General features: G+C 34.4%; 2 protein-coding genes across 5 annotated transcripts; one reads left to right on the top strand and one right to left on the bottom strand.

Annotated features, from left to right (window-relative positions):
- Nucleotides 1–1,961: 1,961 nt before the first annotated feature.
- LOC109187777 (NEDD8-activating enzyme E1 regulatory subunit AXR1-like) lies at nucleotides 1,962–10,741 on the top strand. Of its 3 annotated transcripts, none has more exons than XM_019338093.1 (17): nucleotides 1,962–2,099; nucleotides 2,811–3,021; nucleotides 4,149–4,321; nucleotides 4,431–4,594; nucleotides 4,740–4,850; nucleotides 4,963–5,042; nucleotides 5,211–5,361; nucleotides 5,481–5,574; nucleotides 6,601–6,689; nucleotides 7,115–7,188; nucleotides 7,271–7,433; nucleotides 9,040–9,125; nucleotides 9,307–9,345; nucleotides 9,745–9,828; nucleotides 9,944–10,124; nucleotides 10,250–10,346; nucleotides 10,447–10,741. In XM_019338093.1, exons 2-16 carry the CDS (start codon nucleotides 2,984–2,986, stop codon nucleotides 10,331–10,333), a joined length of 1,611 nt encoding a protein of 536 aa, XP_019193638.1. In that variant the 5' UTR covers nucleotides 1,962–2,099; nucleotides 2,811–2,983; the 3' UTR covers nucleotides 10,334–10,346; nucleotides 10,447–10,741. The 3 variants fall into 3 exon arrangements, with proteins under 3 accessions (XP_019193638.1, XP_019193637.1, XP_019193639.1); XM_019338092.1 differs by having other exon boundaries at nucleotides 1,963–2,099; nucleotides 10,250–10,350; XM_019338094.1 differs by lacking the exon at nucleotides 9,307–9,345 and having other exon boundaries at nucleotides 1,967–2,099; nucleotides 10,250–10,350.
- A 1-nt stretch (nucleotide 10,742) lies between these two features.
- LOC109187775 (protein RRP6-like 3) lies at nucleotides 10,743–16,829 on the bottom strand. Of its 2 annotated transcripts, XM_019338090.1 has the most exons (12): nucleotides 16,466–16,829; nucleotides 16,121–16,368; nucleotides 15,862–15,960; nucleotides 15,650–15,733; nucleotides 15,362–15,448; nucleotides 14,873–14,993; nucleotides 13,588–13,775; nucleotides 13,460–13,504; nucleotides 12,751–13,253; nucleotides 12,165–12,654; nucleotides 11,235–11,881; nucleotides 10,743–11,058 (listed from the first exon to the last, which is right to left on the bottom strand). In XM_019338090.1, the coding sequence occupies exons 1-12, from the start codon at nucleotides 16,704–16,706 to the stop codon at nucleotides 11,010–11,012; spliced, it is 2,802 nt and encodes a 933-aa protein (XP_019193635.1). In that variant the 5' UTR covers nucleotides 16,707–16,829; the 3' UTR covers nucleotides 10,743–11,009. The 2 variants fall into 2 exon arrangements, with proteins under 2 accessions (XP_019193635.1, XP_019193636.1); XM_019338091.1 differs by lacking the exon at nucleotides 13,460–13,504.
- Between the last annotated feature and the right edge of the window lie 2,967 nt (nucleotides 16,830–19,796).

The raw sequence follows: 19,796 nt of genomic DNA on the forward strand, positions 1-19,796 counted from the left end.
TTAACATTAGATCTGGGATAGTTATGCTGTGGGCTCGTGCCCAGCATGCATCATGAGCACGGTAATGGTGCCGTCCAGGGATGTCAATTTAGCCCTGAACCATGGGCTGACCCATTAAGCCCTAAAAATTGCAGGGCTAAAATCCAAAAAGATCAATCCAATAAGAAAGTAAGCTCATTGAGTTGCCTGAACCATGGGCTGGCCCATTAAGCCCTAAAAATTGCAGGGCTAAAATCCAAAAAGATCAATCCAATAAGAAAGTAAGCTCATTGGGTTGGCCCTATTGGGTTATTGGATTGAGTTGGGCCAACTCATGGATTGTTGAGCTGGCCCGTGTAATATTCAATGATTATTGAATGGACCATAGTCTATATAACTTGTGTGGACCATGAATATAAGGTACATTTTTAATATATTAATTGTACATTGAAGGTACATTATTTGATAGTATATATGAAATAATATACTTTTATACACTACACACATTATATGTACACTACACATAGACTGTACACACACACACACTATATATATATATATATATATATATATATATATATATACTACACACACACACACTATATATATATATATATACACACTGTACACACACACACACACACACTGTACACACAATATATATACCACACACACACACTATATATATATATATGTATATATATATATACATATATATATATATATATATATATACATATATATATATATATGTATATATACACACACACACACTGTACACACACACACTGCGTGTGTAGTATATATAAACACTATATATATATATAAACACAAACTGTACACACACACTGTGTGTAGTATATATATATATAGTGTGTGTGTACAGTACAGTGTGTGTTTATATATATATATATATATATAGTGTGTGTGTGTAGTGTGTGTATATATATATATAGTGCGTGTAGTGTATATATATATAGTTATGAACCTACTCTATTTGTAATAAAAAATTTGTTTAGTGATTTAGCCCGTTGGATTAACCAACAACCCGTTGTTTAGGGTTAGGGCCAACCCAACTCAAAAAGAAAAAATAAAAAACCATTTTAGCCCAAGCCAACAAGTCCACCAACCCTATAGGGCTAGTCCAAAACCCAACGGGTTGGCCCATTTGACATCCCTAGACTGCCGTCAGGCACCGTTATCTTCCCTCTTTTTTTTTTCTTTTTTTTTTTTTTAAAAAAAATTAATTTCAGACCGCTTCGTTATAGGAGCATATATTCACAGCTTTGTGTTCATAATTTCATAACTGTACATTCATAATTCCATAACTGTACATTCATAATTCCGTAACTGTACATTCATAATTCAATAACTGTAAATTCATAATTTTCGAACCTCTATGTTCATAATTGTAAGTTCATAATGTCAGAGTTCTATGTTCATAATTCCATAACTGTACATTCATAATTCCATAACTGTACATTCATAATTCCATACTGTATATTCATAATTCCATACCGAACATTCATAATTTTCGAAGCTCTATATTCATAATTCCATAACTATACATTCATAATTCTATAACTGTACATTCATAATGTCATAATTGTATATTCATAATTTCATAACGAATATGCCGTTAACGGCGTTAACGGCGTTTCGAACAAATTTTTTTTTATAGTTAAAACATCGTCGTTTTTACGGAAAACGACGCTGTTTTAGCGCCGTGCGCATAGCATAATTTGCCTTAGAGCTGTCAAGGGGCGGTGGAAAGCCCAACACGGCCCGCATTCAAACCAGTCCGTTTACTTTGAATTTTGTCCGTGTTAAACGGGTTGAGCCGGGGTAACTCAGGCTGGCCTTATTATTATTATTATTATTATTATTATTATTATTAAGTAAATGTAGTAAAGTCGAAGGGAAAGGCTGAACAAATGACCTAGTGCCCTAATCTCTTTGTCTCTCTGCGAAGCTCGACTGTTCTTTGTGAAGTGGAAGATCGGCAACCGGCGACCTCCAAGTCTCCAGTTTGGCATTCTCCAGACTCCAAGTCTCCAGTTCTCCTAGTCTCCGACGGCGACCTGCGTTCTTACTCGCTATTGTGGACAGTTGGTTGCTTGGTTCGTCCTTCACTCCTTATCCCTCTCACATTCACACTAAGCTTAAAATGATTTTGTGATTGTGTGAAGTGATTATTTAATGTTAGTGATTCTGTATTTTTGTGAACAATGATTATGATGATTTATTTTGTAAATTTAGTCTCTAGTTGAACACCTGTTAATTGTTAATGATTTGTGAAAAGTGAAGACGTGAAGTAGTGAACTGTGAACATAAATTACATAATGTGTTAGTGATTTGTATTTATCTTTATTTATTTATTTATTTTTATAAGACGGGCTGGTCCGTTTAGCCACTAGCCCATCAGATCACAAGGTGGGGTTGTAAATCTCAACCCATGTAAAAAATGAGCACGACCCGATTTATTTGTGACATAATTCGGGACGGGTCAACCCATACGAACTGGGCTGGCTCGGCTTTACTAAATTTTTAATTATTTATTATGTTTTTTATATATTTATATATAACAAAAATATATTAAAGATTTTTATAGAAAAATTTTAATGAATCAAACGTTTTTTTTTTTTTTTTTAGAAGAATGAATCAAACATGTTAATTAGTGTAATTTTTTTATAAATAAATAAATAAATTACTATGTTTCTCAAGTAACATAACATATTAATTAATTTTCCCTGCTTTTATCGGAAAGTACCAAATGCACTTACTGATTTTTTTTTTTTTTTTTTTAAAACACTTTTAATGTAAATTTTTAGATGATATACTTTGAAGTTTGAACTGATGACATACAAACCCTGCATCAAAACCTCACTTGTTCAAAACCCAGCACTGCCCCAATACCAAAAGCTCAGCCCTTCAGCTGCGTTAGCGTAGCGAGCAAGCTGATTTCCTGTTCAGTCCATCACCTATCTCTCCCGCACGCGGAACAATGGCGGAACCCAAAGTTAAATACGATCGTCAACTCAGGTAATTCCTCTCTACCCCGTTCAACATTTTCGGTAATTTTCTTTCTCGCTCGATCACTATATACCTACACTAAATTTGTACTTGCTTTTTCCGAAATCATCTCGAAATTTAATTGCTGCATTTTTATTGTTCATAGCAGTATTATTTATTTACGAGGTTTTATGAATTGTAAGCTGGTATTCAGTCACTGGTCGAGTGTTTGAAAGGAGAAATGACGACCTAAAGAGTGTGTCATTATGCTTTTGCAGCTGGGAAGTATACCTCGATGTTCCATGTCCTACTGCTACACACTATAGCTTAGTGAATTTCATTAGGGTTCCTCTTTACTAATTGTCACCTTGTTGTATTGACTCAATATCAATTTTGAGTTCATAAAGGTTATGCACTGTATTATGTTGCTAAAAGTAGCAACTATCTGTGAACCACTGGTACATTGGTAAAAACTAGCAAATGCCATTCTTCAATGGTAGAAATGCCAAGTGTGAGCCTAAGGTGTGAAAAACAGTATCGTCCCACAGATTCCTTACGGTGCGCAACAACTACAAATTGCAATCCCTAATACAGAGATTCCCTTATTTTCCTTTAGAAGGAAAGAACCTTGAAAATTATCTAGTAATTTGTTCGGAACTAAGTTTTGTTTTGTTTTTGTTTTTGTTTTTTGTTTTTTGTTGTGTTTTTTTCACAATACTGTAGCTGTATTTTATGTTCAAGTTGGATGTGCTCATCATTAGCTATTTAATGGATCAATTAGCTATTGTTTTGGGCAGTACTATTCCATGTCTACAAGCCAAACTGTTTTCAGTTCGATGACTGGTTCAGTTTGGGTATGGATCTCTCATATTATTGTCCAGTGATTGCAGCTAGTGGCAGTTTATATCAACTATACTGTTGATGAATCTTTCAGTTTTAAAGAATGAACTTAAGTATTTCAAATTGAATGCCCACATCATTAGCTGTTTAATGAATCAAATCACTAATGCTTGGGGCACTGCTACTACATGTCTAGCATGCTAAGTTATATCCAGTCTAATTGCTGGCTTTAGATAAAGTTGATGATGTGTTTTCTTTGGAGAAATTTGGCCTTGTCAACATAGAAGTAAAACTACATCTCATTCCCCTTTTTGCAGGATATGGGGTGATCAGGGACAGGCTGCCTTGGAGAAAGCCAGTATATGTTTACTTAATTGTGGGCCTACTGGTTCTGAAACTTTAAAGAATCTTGTTCTTGGTGGGGTTGGAAGTATCACTGTTGTTGATGGATCTAAAGTGGAAGTTGGTGACCTTGGAAATAACTTCATGGGTATGTATGTATTATGTAAGACAATATGCATGCAATTATTTCTCTGTGTATATGTATCTGTAGAAATGGTGTATTTAAATTTTCCCCTTTGTCATGTTGTAATTGGTAGTGGATGAATCAAATGTTGGACAATCCAAGGCAAGATGTGTATGCTCATTTCTGCAAGAGCTAAATGATGCTGTTAAAGCCAGATTCATAGAGGAGTATCCAAAGGAACTAATTGAGACAAATCCTTCTTTCTTTTCACAATTCACCTTGGTTGTTGCTACACAGGTTTGTATTTGTGGATTCATTATATTCTTCCTTTGATAATTATATGTTGTATCTTTGTCTTAAGTTGCTATTATAAATTATCAAATGAATTGCTTCATGTGATTCAGTCAATTATTTCCTTCTAAACCTTTGCATTTTATTTCAGTTGAGTGAAGGTTCAATGGTGAAATTGGATAGGATCTGTCGGGAGGCAAATGTCATTTTAGTATTTGCACGGTCCTATGGACTCACTGGCCTTGTCAGGATCAGTGTGAAGGTAACATGTTTTAGCATGATATTGTGGAATATTTCAGGCCAGAACTGGAATATATTTTTTAGCCACTTCTAAATGTTGTCATTGTATGGTGGTAATTTTTCTTCTTGTTCAGGAACATACTGTGATCGAGTCAAAGCCAGATCATTTTCTGGACGACCTTCGGCTCAATAATCCGTGGCCAGAACTGCAAAGGTTTACTTTTTCATTTGCCAGTTACTTTCTGATGGTGTGTGTGTGGTTTATAATGCTTACTAATCTGTTAACCATACTAGATTTTGTGCTTTTGTGCATTTGTGCATTTGTGCATATTGGGCTCAATTCCTCAAGTAAGATACTGACAAGTCACTTATCACCTGGCAGGTTTGCTGAAACAATTGATCTGAATACATCTGATCCTGTAATTCATAAGCATACCCCATATGTTATCATTCTTGTAAAGTTGGCTGAGGAGTGGGCCAAAACTCATGATGGAAAACTTCCATCAACCAGGGAAGAGAAAAAGGCATTCAAGGTTAAGAATATGTTTATTCTATTTACTAAAACAAACTGTTTCTTATGCTTCATAGAATCATAGTGATGTTTTATACATTTTTTTACTAAGTTGATCTGGCTATTATCTTTATGTCTCAGGATTTTATTAAATCCCGGATGACTGCAATAGATGAAGACAACTACAAAGAAGCAATGGAAGCTTCATTCAAAGTCTTTGCTTCTCGTGGAATTAGTAAGTGCCCAATCTTAGAGATATTTTTGTAGTTAGTCTTGTTTATTGTTATAATTTAAGATTGGGTTAGGGTCATGGGCCAAACCACATTAAAAGATTGAATCCAACCAATTAGTTAGTCTAACTCATGGCCTTATAAACCCATATGTTCTCTCTTATTTTATCAATGTGGACTCTTAACATTTATCATTTTATAAGAGTGAATTGTCAAATACAGAGTATATATATATATATTTGACCTTCTATGCACCTGTTAAAGGATATAAACCCACTTCTTATTAATTTTAAGTATGAATTTTGCCGAAGTGTGGGTGACCATTAGTCGCTTCTAACTTTTGGTCCTCAAAATTTGAAAATTCCCAATTTTTGTGCACAAAATTGTCTTTTTTGACCAGTTTCTTGGTTAGAATTAACCGGATTTGGTTGCGAGATGGGCATGCACACAGTTCTAAGGGACAGAATAGTAATTCCGAGCCTAATTCACAGTCAAAGCATCCAACGGTGACAAACTTATTGGCTTTATTGCATTTGTGCTTGCCTTCTCTGAGTTGGGGCCACCACCATCCAAGATTGAAAATTTGAAACTGCGCCTAAGCCATCCGGAAAGAGGCTGCCATTGGAAATGGGTACACATAATAAACCATGTGTATTAGACTTCTCTCAGTTTTGACAGTGTGGAGTATGGTGGCAATTACATTTTTGCCCCTCAAATGTTATGTATGTGACTGGGAAATATGCAAAAAGGACCAAGTGGAAATAATTACAAAGTCGTGCATGAAAAATGGTAATTTTCAAAGTCAAGGACCTTAAGTTAGAAATGTCTAATAGTCGCAGGACCGAAAGTGGCAAAAATTCTAATGTACATATACATGCATTAATTGCTGCTTACTGGCTATACTAGCAAACTGCTACATATGTATAGTTTACGTTACCGCATTAGATCTGGCACTAGCTTACTGTTCAGTAGTCTAGATATTTCATAGATATGTAACTCCAGTGGCTTTAACTTCTATCTGTCCATCCCAGGTTCAAGCATTCAGCAAATAATTAATGACAATTTTGCTGAAGTAAATTCTAATTCATCAGAATTTTGGATAATGGTGGCAGCTTTGAAGGTAATGACCTTTTTTTTTTTTCCCAGTTGAAGCTTGAAGAGCAAAGACTGCAACTCAAATAATTATAATGTCTACTTTGTTATGTTGTCGTAATAAATTGACACTTTCTTTAAGTGGCCAAAGGTAGCACCGATAGAGCCTCTACTTAGATATTCAGTGTAGAGAAGTTTTGGTGAATTTAGTCGTTGAGGAGGCAGACTACTGCTGTTTCCAATGACTGTTTCTTAAGGATGCAAAGTGATTTTGTATTCCTCTTGCCTATTTCTTGTTTATCATGAATGTATGTATACATAAGTATATTTAGGGTTTCTTGACAAGTGTGTAGCTATTTAGTAATTGTTTGATGAATTTAGTTGCTGGTGCTCCTATAAAAAAGTATTAAAATGGTGGCATTTCTTATAATACCTTTTTTTTTTGCATGCTAGGAGTTCATAGCTAATGAAGGCAATGGAGAGGTACCTCTTGAAGGATCAATACCAGATATGACCTCCTCCACAGAGTGAGTAATACCAACTTTGGATATGATTTCTACTTTTTGCCTCTTATAGTGAATGACCTTTAGGATAAATTTTACTGTATAGGCTATATGTAAACCTACAAAATGTCTACCAAGCCAAAGCTGAGGCTGATTTTCTTGCTATGGAGCAACGTGTGAGGGATATACTAAAGAGAATTGGTAGAGATCCAGGTAGCATCTCAAAGGCAAACATAAAGAGCTTCTGTAAAAATGCAAGAAAGCTCGCAGTAAGTCCATTTAGATTACATGCTTTCCTGGAATTGTATAGTTATTATTATTATTGTTGTTGTTGTTGTTGTTATTTTTAGAAAATGGAAGAATATTGACTTGTATAAAGATAAGGTTCAAGGACCTATATATATACAACAAAGGATGAGCCTAAGAGTCACCTAGAAATGACAATACACCTATGAAATATATAAAGTATTTTTTCATGTCTAATATTTTGAATATGTTATTGTTATGTTATTATTGTCCTTATTTATACTTATCTGGAATATCTTTTATATGCTGTAGTGACTTGCTCCTGTTTATCAGTAGTAATCACTTTCTATAGAATATAGATTTGATGCTTTGTGCCTTAGTTTGCATTTTGAGTATATTGTTCCTGTTACTGAAAAAATGAAGGTCAGTGATCTGTGTTTTTGGTCACTAAATCATTGAGTTAGAGTGCAATTGAGGGGGAAAAAGAGAAATAGGAGCTAAAATTTCATTAGTAGCCCTGATCAACTAAGATTTTTGAAGAGTAACAGTAAATTTTTGACATACCCGTTAATGGAAGGACAGAAAGCACTACTTCACTGACAATTTGGGTATTGAAAGTGGTGACACCTATAACATGGGAACTGAATCCGCTATTATAACTTTGGGAGTCTGAGACCAAAAGTGAAATATTCCCTTAAAATTACTAATAGGCTAGCACAAATATCTTATAAGCAAAGGTAAACCCAACATTCATGGAAAAAAAGGAAGACCTGTAGTAGAAAAAAGTTCTAGACCGCAGTGGGCTTGCATTTGCTGAACCTTCGCCTCAACCCATTGCTAGTTTTAATATCTGTCCTGCAATGTGTAATTGTGTATCTTCCAGTTCTCATCCTTGGACTATATCTGCCTCTCAGACTTAAATTATGAAAAAAAGTGAGAATGTTGAACATCTAATGGTAGACAAGCAGCAGCTTTAGCAAAACACAAGCAATGGGTGTAATCTATTATTTTGTCTAAATCAAGATTCAAGATGCTATAAATAGCAAATTTGTAATTTTGATTTGAAAGTGAGTGAGCATTGTGGCTTCTGCACTGTTTACATGATCTGATTCCAGCTCCCATGTTGATTTTTATTGGAGCTATTTAAAAAAGTTGTGTTTAGATGTGACTCTGGTGTTTGATCACTTTGCTTGTTGAAATCTATCTAATTTGGGCTTAGAATTTTATTTTTCATTGGGTTTGACTAAAAAAATCCATTGGTTATGTTCATGAATTGATGCAAAGACCAAACATTTCAAGCTTGCTCTGAATGGGTTTTGACTTTTTGCTCCATTTTGGTAGTCTAAGGCAGTTTTTACCTTGAGAAGAAGTTTATAGGCAAGGTGCTCACCTGAACAAAGTTTGAGTTCACCTGGTTATCTCATCCCCTTTTCCTTTGTTTCAGTATTGTAGAGAACATTTTATTTTTCTCTTGAAGGCATTCTCGTTACAATCAGAACAAAAATTGCTTTTAGTTACCTTCAGCTGACCTCATTGATATGTATTATTTGTTTCCATTTCCAAGATATGGAGGTTGCATCCTGTGACACTATTTTATTTATATTTTATATTTATTTTGCAATATTTTAGGTTTGCAGATATCGCTCCATTGAGGAGGAGTTCAACTCTCCTGCCCAACCAGAGTTGCAGAAGTATCTCACAGATGAAGAATATAGGTGTGTACACACTGGTACTGTAGTAACACAAGTTGCTAGGATAACATAGTTTTTGAAAAGCCATTATGACATCTACTACTGATGCAATGTTTTGGGAGGGATTTCTAGAATCATCATAGCTCTTCTGAACCTAGACGATCCTTTCATAATATTTTGGTTGTTTTCTGACACGGAAAAGCAGGAATCTACAAGAAGCGAACCCTAAAGTCCTTCCAGAAAAGTAAGTTTATCCAAGCCAAAATCCTCGGCCTTTCAATGGTGGATTTTCTTTAAGAAATATAAATTTAAATAAAAATATATATTGTCCAACTTTCGCTTTCTTGTGTGCTGAAATTTTATAGAAGCATTGACAAGAATTAGGTTTTAGTCCAATGAACTATTTTGGCCGTGGATGGAGGACTCAAACAATAACATTATTGGTTTCCATTGATTATAACTAAGGAAGTTCCAACTAAATTAGGGTAGTTCCTAACTTTTTTTCTATTTAAATGTTGGAATTTTTTGCTCTTGTTTTGAAGTTGTATGTACTTGAGTAGCACATTGCAGCATTGAGACATTTTGCAATTCTACGTTTAGCAGTTTAACTACTTCATTTCATAAATTATTTTGTCTGTTGCAGTATTGCTGTGGGTTTCTATATTTTGCTTCGAGCAGCTGACCGCTTTGCTGCAAACTATAATAAATTCCCTGGGCAACTAGACGGGTATATGCTTACATATCATATTGAAGTATGGTTAATTCCTTGGTGGAGAAAATACTTCCACAATCAGTTATTGACTGTGTAATCATTTTTTTATTTTTTATTTTTGGTTTTGCAGTGAGATGGATGAGGATATATCCAGGTTGAAAACTACTGCCGTCAGCCTACTGAATGACTTAGGTTGCAATGGCTCCACCTTGACAGAGGACCTTATTAATGAGATGTGCAGATATGGTGCTGCTGAGCTTCATGCTGTAGCTGCCTTCATTGGAGGAATTGCATCACAGGAGGTGATCAAGGTTAGTATTTATCATCAATGTTTTCCATTCGATCTTGTGAATCATGTGGTTTGCTTTTTGAACAACATAGCTTTGTTTGCAAAATTGAAAATTTGACTATACTTTTTTTTGTTTCTTCACTTCAGCTAATCACAAGACAATTTGTTCCAATGCCCGGGACGTTTATCTTCAATGGCATTGACCACAAGTCTCAGCTGTTGTTCCTGTAGTATTTGATAAGTGGTCGGTATGTGTTTCCTTTCAATCCTTTAGCACTTGTTCCTCCACCATTGGGAGGTTGGATAATTTCTAACTTTTTTTCATCCCTCCATCTTCACCTTAGGCAAGGTGTTTCTTCATTCGGTGGAGTGAGTGCAAAACTTTTTCGCACAACTGTTTTTAGTAGATGAACTTCATCAGAGGAGGTGTGATCAGTGTTGTTGAGGGTATATCAAAGCTCCATTGCTTCATTTGCTAAGAAAGTGGAAGATTATATAGACAAGATTTTTCAAAGCAAACAATGTCAATTGACTGAAGGAGCTCGCGGCTGTCTCTAAATTGTAATGCTAACACACCATTACCAGTTTACTAGTTTACTAATGAACCATCCGATATACAGCATTTAGTTAATTTTTGAAATGCACAATACCCTTTGTCTGCTTTCAAGTTATAACAATGTTTTAACCAGCGAGTCTTAAAACAAATAGTGGCTACAAGATACGCTCAAGCACATACGAAGTACATAGATAAGAACTGGTACAACAAACCGAACTTAAATTTAAAACAAAAACTGCCAACGTTTACTTTCAGACAGCACCTTCCCTTGACAAATGAAGGGGAGAAAAACGGATGAAAGGTTGCTTGATCTGCCCTGCAGTATCCCTATTGCTCAACATCAACAGTAACTCATTTCTCAGGTTTATAGACGCTAAACTCTCCAAAGTCTCTTTTACCACTGGAGAAAAAATAAAACACAAACAAAAAAAGTCCAGCATCAGAACCTCTGCTCAAACAAAATTTGCCATGCTTCTAAATAAATAACTGAATAACATGTTATAATGTTCTAGCACACTGAACGCAATTGTAACTATGTGCTGTATGATTATCAGAAAGATTCTAGATGATTCCAACCTGTGCATTACATTCCAGCCACCAGGTAAGAAACGCGGATGAAGGGCTTCAACAAAAACTTGTCTCCACCTCTGACAAAAGTCACTAATCCCCTCTTCCCCATATTCCTTTAGTATAAATTCCACAACCTGCTTTCCATGTGGTCCATGCCCCAATAGGGATAACTTTGAGTGTTGCTTAAGGTTAACATCATTATTGGATTGAACTAAGCCGCTCTCACTAGATATATGTCCATTTTCAGCTATTATAATGGAATCAGGATCAGATATGTGCTCACTCACTGAAAATTCACTTTTGTTTGTCAAATCCTTGTTATTGGCAACAGGTACCTCACAGTTAACTTCAGCATTAGAAGGCAAAGATTGGTTGTCAATATCCATCTCCGTCAACACCACAGTGTTTGTATCTTCTTTGTTACAACAGCTCTCAGTTCCATTTAACAATTCGTCCGTGGGGGTAAATTCTGCCTTGGCATCACTGCCAGGCTCTTGATTATTATCTGAAGCAACATCTGTTGTGGGCTGTTTAGAAGCGAGCTTCTTTTTTTTCTGAAATCGTCTTCTCTCATGGGGACTCATTCCTATTAGCAAAGCTTTTTCTAGATCTCCCTCTGTTATCTCCCTTCCTCCATAGTAATTCCTCACAATCTGCATATAGTAATTCAAATGTAATTAAAGCAAGTTTCAAGACTTAATAGTTTTTTGACAGCATTGAAATTACATATAACAAGTACTGATAAATATTGTGTAGAATCTGAAATCTAGACACAGAATTTACCTAGAAGTCTGACCTGTCAGGAAAACAAATTAGTCTTAAAAAACTAACATTGTCAAATAGTAAAAACTAGAAGTCTATACCACTGAGTTTATTTCTTATGAACAAAGGCCACGGGGTTTGTATGTCTGTAATAACTATAACATAAAATTATACCTCTTCTAATTCTTCCCGTCGCCTAGATGGCATTCTTGAACCATGACGCAACAAAGCCATTGCTGCTGTACGCAATTGTAAAGGAGGTACACCGTCCTCTTCTATATTAACATTGGATGCAGATGTATTTTGCATTTGGCTAGAATCAAAAACTTTACGGACAAAGAGTGGTATTCCAAACTCTGCTGCTACCTTTTTCTTGTATTTTTCAGCAGCAGCATGAGCAATTTCATGGCAGTCCACACAAAGGAGGACAATATCATGAGATCGGTGGCTCTTTAAATGTTCTGGAAAGTGCATTCTGTAGCATGAAGGTATAATACGGTACCGTAAATAGTGATTTCCTTCACCACAGCTAACACATATATTTTTCTTACTTTGAATATAGAAGTCATTGTCCTCATCCTCTGGACGACCTTTAGGTTCAAAAAGAAGCATTATGGCAGGAGGGTCCTCTTCAACAAGTTTTGCCAAGTTCCTGTTTACATACCTACAAGAAGTTTAATTGTCATTAAGTGTGTGCACATGCACACTCTACATTTAAATGTATATACATGTGCAGAATAGATTGAAAATTTCCACTAACCACTCAAGCTTTCTACGATCACAGTAACATAATAATCGGCCATCATTTGCATAGATCCTACAGTTGTGGTAGACTGGAGATTTACAAGAGAATTTTTGGACAAACAACTCTCGGGAAGCCTTTCGAGCCACGCACCTTGCAGTTCTAAATCCTTTTTTCTTGACCACAGATTTATTGGCTACTTTCAAGCTAGTCTTGGACAATAAAGCATAATTATAGATAGAGAGAGGACAACTCCCATTAGCACCTAAGCATTTTTGAAGAATTAGCAGAAGGTTTTCATCATCCTCACCTATTTCATCTTGAAATAAGTAATTGAAGTCTTCCAAATGACTACAAACTAAAGGGGATAGAGATTGGAATGGTGTTACGTGATCTCCATTTGCATCAGCTTCAGATACAGTATTGCATATATCCCTAACTTCTGTAGGGGCTTTAGCTGCCAGTGCAACAATTGCGTGCTCAGATAAAATGTATCTCAAGCTTTCATCATGCACACGAGCCTAAAAGAACATTAAATTATATCAAGTGAGATAAAAATGAGAACTTTTAGTTATCTCCAACTAAGATAAAAATAATGGCCATATCAATAGAGCAAGAAATGATTGAAAAAGAAAGCTAATAAAAGTTCCAAGATAAGGGTAAAATATAATTCTGCAACAAAGGAATCATTTTATAATCTTTTTTGGTACTTGAGTTGTTGACTCACCATAATATCTCTCCATGCACATAATTTCCTCACACGGTCCTGAAACTGAATGCCAAATAGAAAATAAAAGGACAGCTATGATTCACACCATTAAATGGTACATAATGAGGTCTCCTAAAGAAAAATACCTTTTTGTCAAAAGAGCTGGATGGAAGGTTTCCTTGATCATGCTGATATCGAGAAATTATTGATGAAGCAGCAGAATCTCCAGGATAAGCTTCAAGATCTTTTGAGAAAAGTTGCAAACAAGTTGTATTTGCACGGCGGGTAGCCTCAAGAACAAAATTGAACTTGTCATTGAGATGTGATGAATTTTCTGTGCACAAATATGTAAAACAATTTTGATACTTTAAATAGTAGGACATGTGAGTAAAGAAGTGACCTCGAATAATTAATGACTCAAACTTCCTACGCTGAAAAAAAAAATTGGAACTTTTGGATGAGGTATATAAACTTCCTTCGGTAAAATTCCATAGACCTCCAATTTGTTTTTAGTGCTAAAGTGAACGCTCAATTTCTGATAATTTTCAAATGCCACCAGTACAATGTACATTTGAGCTTTTTCCATAATCAACCATTTCAAAGGAAGCTATTAAATACAATTGAATTGGAAAAGAAATGTTGATATTGTGAAGGAATGTGTGTGTGTGTATTTATTTTTTTAAACAATATTTTACAATGATATTTCCTGTGAATACTGCTCAATGCTTAGTTACTCAGAATAGAGGAAGTCCAAATTCACAAATCAGCAGGGAGGTGGTGTAGACTTGGGTTAGTGAATTTTATCCCCATCTTCTTTTTAATTAGGTATAGATGACAAATTGACAACAAACAGAACTTCAAACTCCAAAAATTTCTTAAGGAAATTCAGTATGATTTTAAGACTTCTGAGAGGGTGGCCAATGGTAAATCCAGCTTTTAAAATGCTCTGAAGTGGGTCATAATGAGCAAATGCAGCTCGTAAATAACATGGACATTAATAGAAGGCAGTTCCATGGTGCAACAAGTCCATCCATTTGGAAAATTCTTGTCTGTGCATAAATAATAATTTCTAACCTTCTTATGTGCTCTACTGTGTGATGGTTATTATAATTACATGAATCTTCTGGAGTAAGAAAACACCTTGACAAAGGGCAAGGCATCTCCAATAAGGTTTTTATACTGCCACAAGGAATATACAAGTCTTATACTCTTATCAAAATCTTCTAGAGCAAAGAATTTCTTGATGAAATATACTAAATCAAACAACAAATATTGGTTCAATTTGAAAACAGAAGCATGTTACCAATAAAAGCAAAAGAGTCTGATACTTTTTACAAAATATTTGTACAAAATCATGCACATCTATTGGGGATGGAAAATCTGAAAATTTAGGATCATAAGAAATGCATATACATATAGAGTCTAGCATACCTGAATCTTTTTTCTTGAGCTCTGTAAAAAGACAATGCGCAATGTACAACAAATAGTGTGCATCATTTTGAGCATATAGCACCATTTCTGCTGGTAAAGGACGTTGCCTCCAGTCTTCTCTCTGCAATTCAAATAAATAATAAATCCTTCAGATAAGAGCAACCTGTGGCCATAACAAACATGAAAGGAAAGGATTATGTAATTTATGCATGCATCACAGAAATAGCAGTAAAGCATAGCACCAACTTCCAAATCAAGTTCAGTGAAAATAAGCACTACTGCTCAGTGCCTCTCAGTCATTCTTCAAATAAGCTCTTTTGTAGTTCAAAATAGCCTATTATAATCTAGGATTGTAGGAAGTGCACTGGCATATGGGGAGGCTAAAAGTACTACTCTGCACCTCTCAACCCTTGAGCTACTGTTTGTAAGTCTGTGGGAATCTCAAACATATACCATGAAAAAGATATTGCAAAAGCCTTGGGTTCTTACCTGTAGTTGTTTATTTGTGACAACGCCACAATATATCTCCAACAAATATGCCAACGACCTTTGTGGTTTAGACAAAACATCACACGCCTGCAATATAATAACATAAATAGTCTAATTAAAGGAAACCATAAAGAGCAGTAATCATCAATTCATCAGGAGAAAACATCCAAAATACTATTACTCTCTCCCAATGCATGCATCCTTGAGTCAGAATTTTTTAACCACATGAAAGAAGCTACAAAGTTAGTAGTTTGACAACAGAAAGTATAAACTAAAATGACACCTCACCTTTGCCGTGTCAAATAGATTAACAACGTATATATGAAAATCTCTTTGAAGCCAGAGAACATCATTATCAGCACCATGGAATACCTAAAGCAGAATTTCCATGAATCATAATTGTGCCATAAGAAAAGCAACCAAAACACACACAATAGCCTTTCATCAGCATTTAAGCAATCAGGGACATCAAATGCTTTGTTATATGCTAAATGAATTACCTTACAAATCTCTGGATTAGCAAATATAGGCCGAAGAATTCCCATCATGTCATGCAGGGCTATTGCATCCACAAGATAGTCCTCCCTCTCGGTTGATATCTACTCATCACATGCAAAGCAACATTAGAAAAATGCACTTCCGGTGACATATACATATTGCATAAGCATAAATTGCAAGAGCAATCAGTACAGCATAGACACAACAGTCCGTTGTGCTCTAGCTGCTGCAGTTCATTCAAGGCAGCAAAATAATTCAAACCTGAATTAAACAGGTGAAACCTAAGAAGGATCTCAAACTATGCTGCTCCGTATCGACAGCAAATACTCTCTCACCACTCAACACCTCCGCCAGCTCCTGCAACTGCGACTCCGTCTCCACCCACACGTACGAATCACGGCTCGCCAATTCCTCCAAATTCTCATTAAAAAGCTCCAAAATCTCCACATTAGGTTCCTTCAATAAGGCCGAAATCTCCACTTTGTATGGATGCAAATTCACACATTCCTCTATCAAACGCATCATTTTCGTTAAATCCAGCTAGAACTAGAAGATTAAAAAATTTACAAATATGTTTTTTTTTTTTTTTTAAATTGTAGTTAGTACCAGAGGTGGAATTGAGCTTGAGGTGTTTGAAGGAAGAGTAGGAATTGTCAGCCACGACGCGCTTGAAAGTGTACTGAGGTTTGGATTCCGCATTGAGATAGCACGGAGAACGTGAAATCTTTCGGCGACTTCGTTTCCGATGATTATGGAGTTTCGATGCGACGAAGATAGAGACCGCAAGCGTAATGCAAGTAGCGATTGTTAGTTTGAGAGCTAGCTTCACTTTGTCTCTGTTTTCCATTGAATCAAATGCGATTCGTATCTGTGATCCTGTCCGATGCGCTTTGCTTTGTATTAATCTGGGAGTGCGAAATTTCTGGAGTTTGGTAAGGGGGTTTTGGGGGGTTTTGCCGGCGCACAATTTTGCAAGGGCCCTTAATGGGTTGGGCCATCAATGTGTTTTATCAAAGGATGGACCAATTAGTATTATTGGGACGATTTAAGCTTTAATTTCGTACATGACAATCGTTATGCTGTGGGACTGTATTTCATAATTACTTAACTATATGTCCATAATTATAAAGTTCTATATTCATAATTTTTGAACTTCATATTTATAATTATTGAACTCTATATTTATAATTACAGAACTCTATGTTCATAATTACTAAACTATATGTTTATAATTATAAAGTTATATATTCATAATTTTTTAACTTTATATTCACAATTATTGAATCTCTATATTCATAATTACATAATTATATGTTCATAATTATATAACTATATGTTTATAATTTTTGAACTATATATTCATAATTGTGAATAGTTTTGAAACCGTGTCCACCTTGCAAGGTGGACATGGTTCCACAGCATAATTTGCCGGTACCTGAAGCCATGAAGATTGGATATCATCAAGGCAAATTACAGTCCACACAGTTGTGTGGATCACGATCCAAAACAACGTCATTGAATTTTATGAGTTAGAATAATGTATATTATGAGTTAGAATAATGTACTTTATGTGATAGAATAATGTACATTATGTGATAGAATAATGTACATTATGTGTTAGAATAACGTATCTCATGTGTTAGAATAATGAAACTTCTGGAATAAGATAATATGCTTTATGAGTTAGTTTAATGTATATTATGCTTTAGAATAACATACATTATGAATTATTAAATGTATACTACAGTGGGTCACGTGAAAAAATTGCTTGAAACGACGTCATTTTTTGATCGTGGTCCACATAGCTCTGTGGGCCATGGTCCACGCAATAACTATTAGTATCATCAAAGCCACCTAGAGTGTGTTTGGTTCGCACTTGAGAATTGGAATCGGAATGGAAATCAAATACTTAATAATGGTAATGGGTTTTGATTAAAGTATTTTGTATGTTTGGTAATAGGAATGAATCAAAATGACCCTATAATGGGAATAAAGGTTTTAAAAATACAAAAAACAATAAATCAAAGCAATTAATCTTAATACTAGTATGATACTTGTGCGATGCACAATCTAAATATTTGAGATATTCCTTGTTAAATAGAGATGGTAATAAATATTGTTGTTACTAAATCAATTTTTATATGAAAGAAGAATGTTAATTTTATATAAGTTTTGGAAGATAATTAAACAAAATTGGACATTTAAAAGCATTAATCCAAACTTTAAAATCAGATTATACCAATATAAGATTGAATAATACTCATTTTTAATTAGGGATTGAAATTTTTAATTGAAGGAGTAATCAAATAGTTGTATTTTAAAAAGTTGTAATCCATCAATAATACTATGATTTTTATTCCTATGAATGATTTTGGAAGAATGATTTTTATGAATGATTTTGGAAGAATGATTTTTATTCCTATTCCTAATGTGTAAACTCATGAACCAAACACGCCTTTAGAGACATCAATCATTATACTGTGGATCATTAACATACAAATTCATTTTTTGGTATACTCTTTTTTTTTAAATATATTTTAGTATACTAAATGTATATTTTTAAATATACTATTTTTTAAAAGTTTATTTTTAATATAATATCTAAAAATAAACGTTCAATATATAAAAATAAGTTTTCATTGTATTAAAAATTAATATTTATCCATGGTCCATCTTGCCATTTAGATCATGGTCTAAATAATATATTGTATTCTGTCCGTTTCATTTTATGTACATGGTTCGATTAATAATACTTAATTGAAATTATTTTTAAATCAATTTTTTATAATATTAAATTTAGTATTAGAATATAAAAAGGTAAAAATTTGTGATAGATCGTGCCACGAATCCTTGTTCACGGTCAAAGTCTTACACAAATTTAGAAACTACATTAAAAGTATTATTAAACATTAAATTTAAAAATACTTTAAAAAATAAGTAAATAAGAAAAAATTGGTATAAATAATGAATAATAAATAAGACAAATAAAAATATAACAAATGGAGTATTCAACTTTTTACCCCTTTTTTTTTTTTTTTTTTTTTTTTTTAAATTTGGATCAGAGAGTCTGATGAGGGTGTACCGAAAAGTATAATATGCTTAAATTATATTTTGGACAATGGTTAACCAAAATGACAAAATGTACCGTGTAATCAGACTGTTAAGGGCCTATTAGTTGTTGGAATCGTACATTGAGGAACCGAGATTTGGACTATAGTATATATACTTGCACCAGATGGGCACGAAATTCCAATTCCAAAGATGCGTATTGTAAATTGTAAGGGAATGGGCTGATCTGACGTTTTAATAAATTTATTATTCAATTGTGTCTTAATTTTTATCCAACGAACCCATGTTTGATGATGATGATGATGATGGAGGAGGATGCTAAGTAGACCATGTTGCATCACATGATTCTTGGGTGTGATGGTTATATCGAGAAGTATATATCCAACCACATTGACATTCTAGATTACCATCTTCTATCACATGACTCTTAATTGAATCTTGATTGCAACTTTGACCTCTTCAAACCAGCCAGCATGATTGAATTCCCCATGCCCCCATCCATGCATCCCCATTCTCTCCCCTTTAAATGTTTCTAAAAATATTTATTTATTTATTTGTTTTAATTCCGACGAGCGGAAAGAAATTCCAAATTTTACTTCCTTACTTTTATTTCATGAGATGACAAATTAACAATAATAGATTATTTTCCTCATGTGAATCCTAAGAAAAATACCTACACTATTAGACATTTGAGAGTGAGTAAAAATTGAGAATATAAAATAAGAGTACACATAGTAATTTATTTTCTCTTTCTTTTTACTTGATTTAGGGTTGACTTGACCCATTCATTTTGAGATTAGTAAAATGGAAATTAGAGCATTTTAATGGTTTAGTTTTTTTTTTTTTGTCAAGTGAGAGAGGGATAAAA

The sequence above is a fragment of the Ipomoea nil genome, unplaced genomic scaffold, assembly GCF_001879475.1.
Source record: "Ipomoea nil cultivar Tokyo-kokei standard unplaced genomic scaffold, Asagao_1.1 scaffold1421, whole genome shotgun sequence".
NCBI classification, from domain to species: domain Eukaryota; kingdom Viridiplantae; phylum Streptophyta; class Magnoliopsida; order Solanales; family Convolvulaceae; genus Ipomoea; species Ipomoea nil.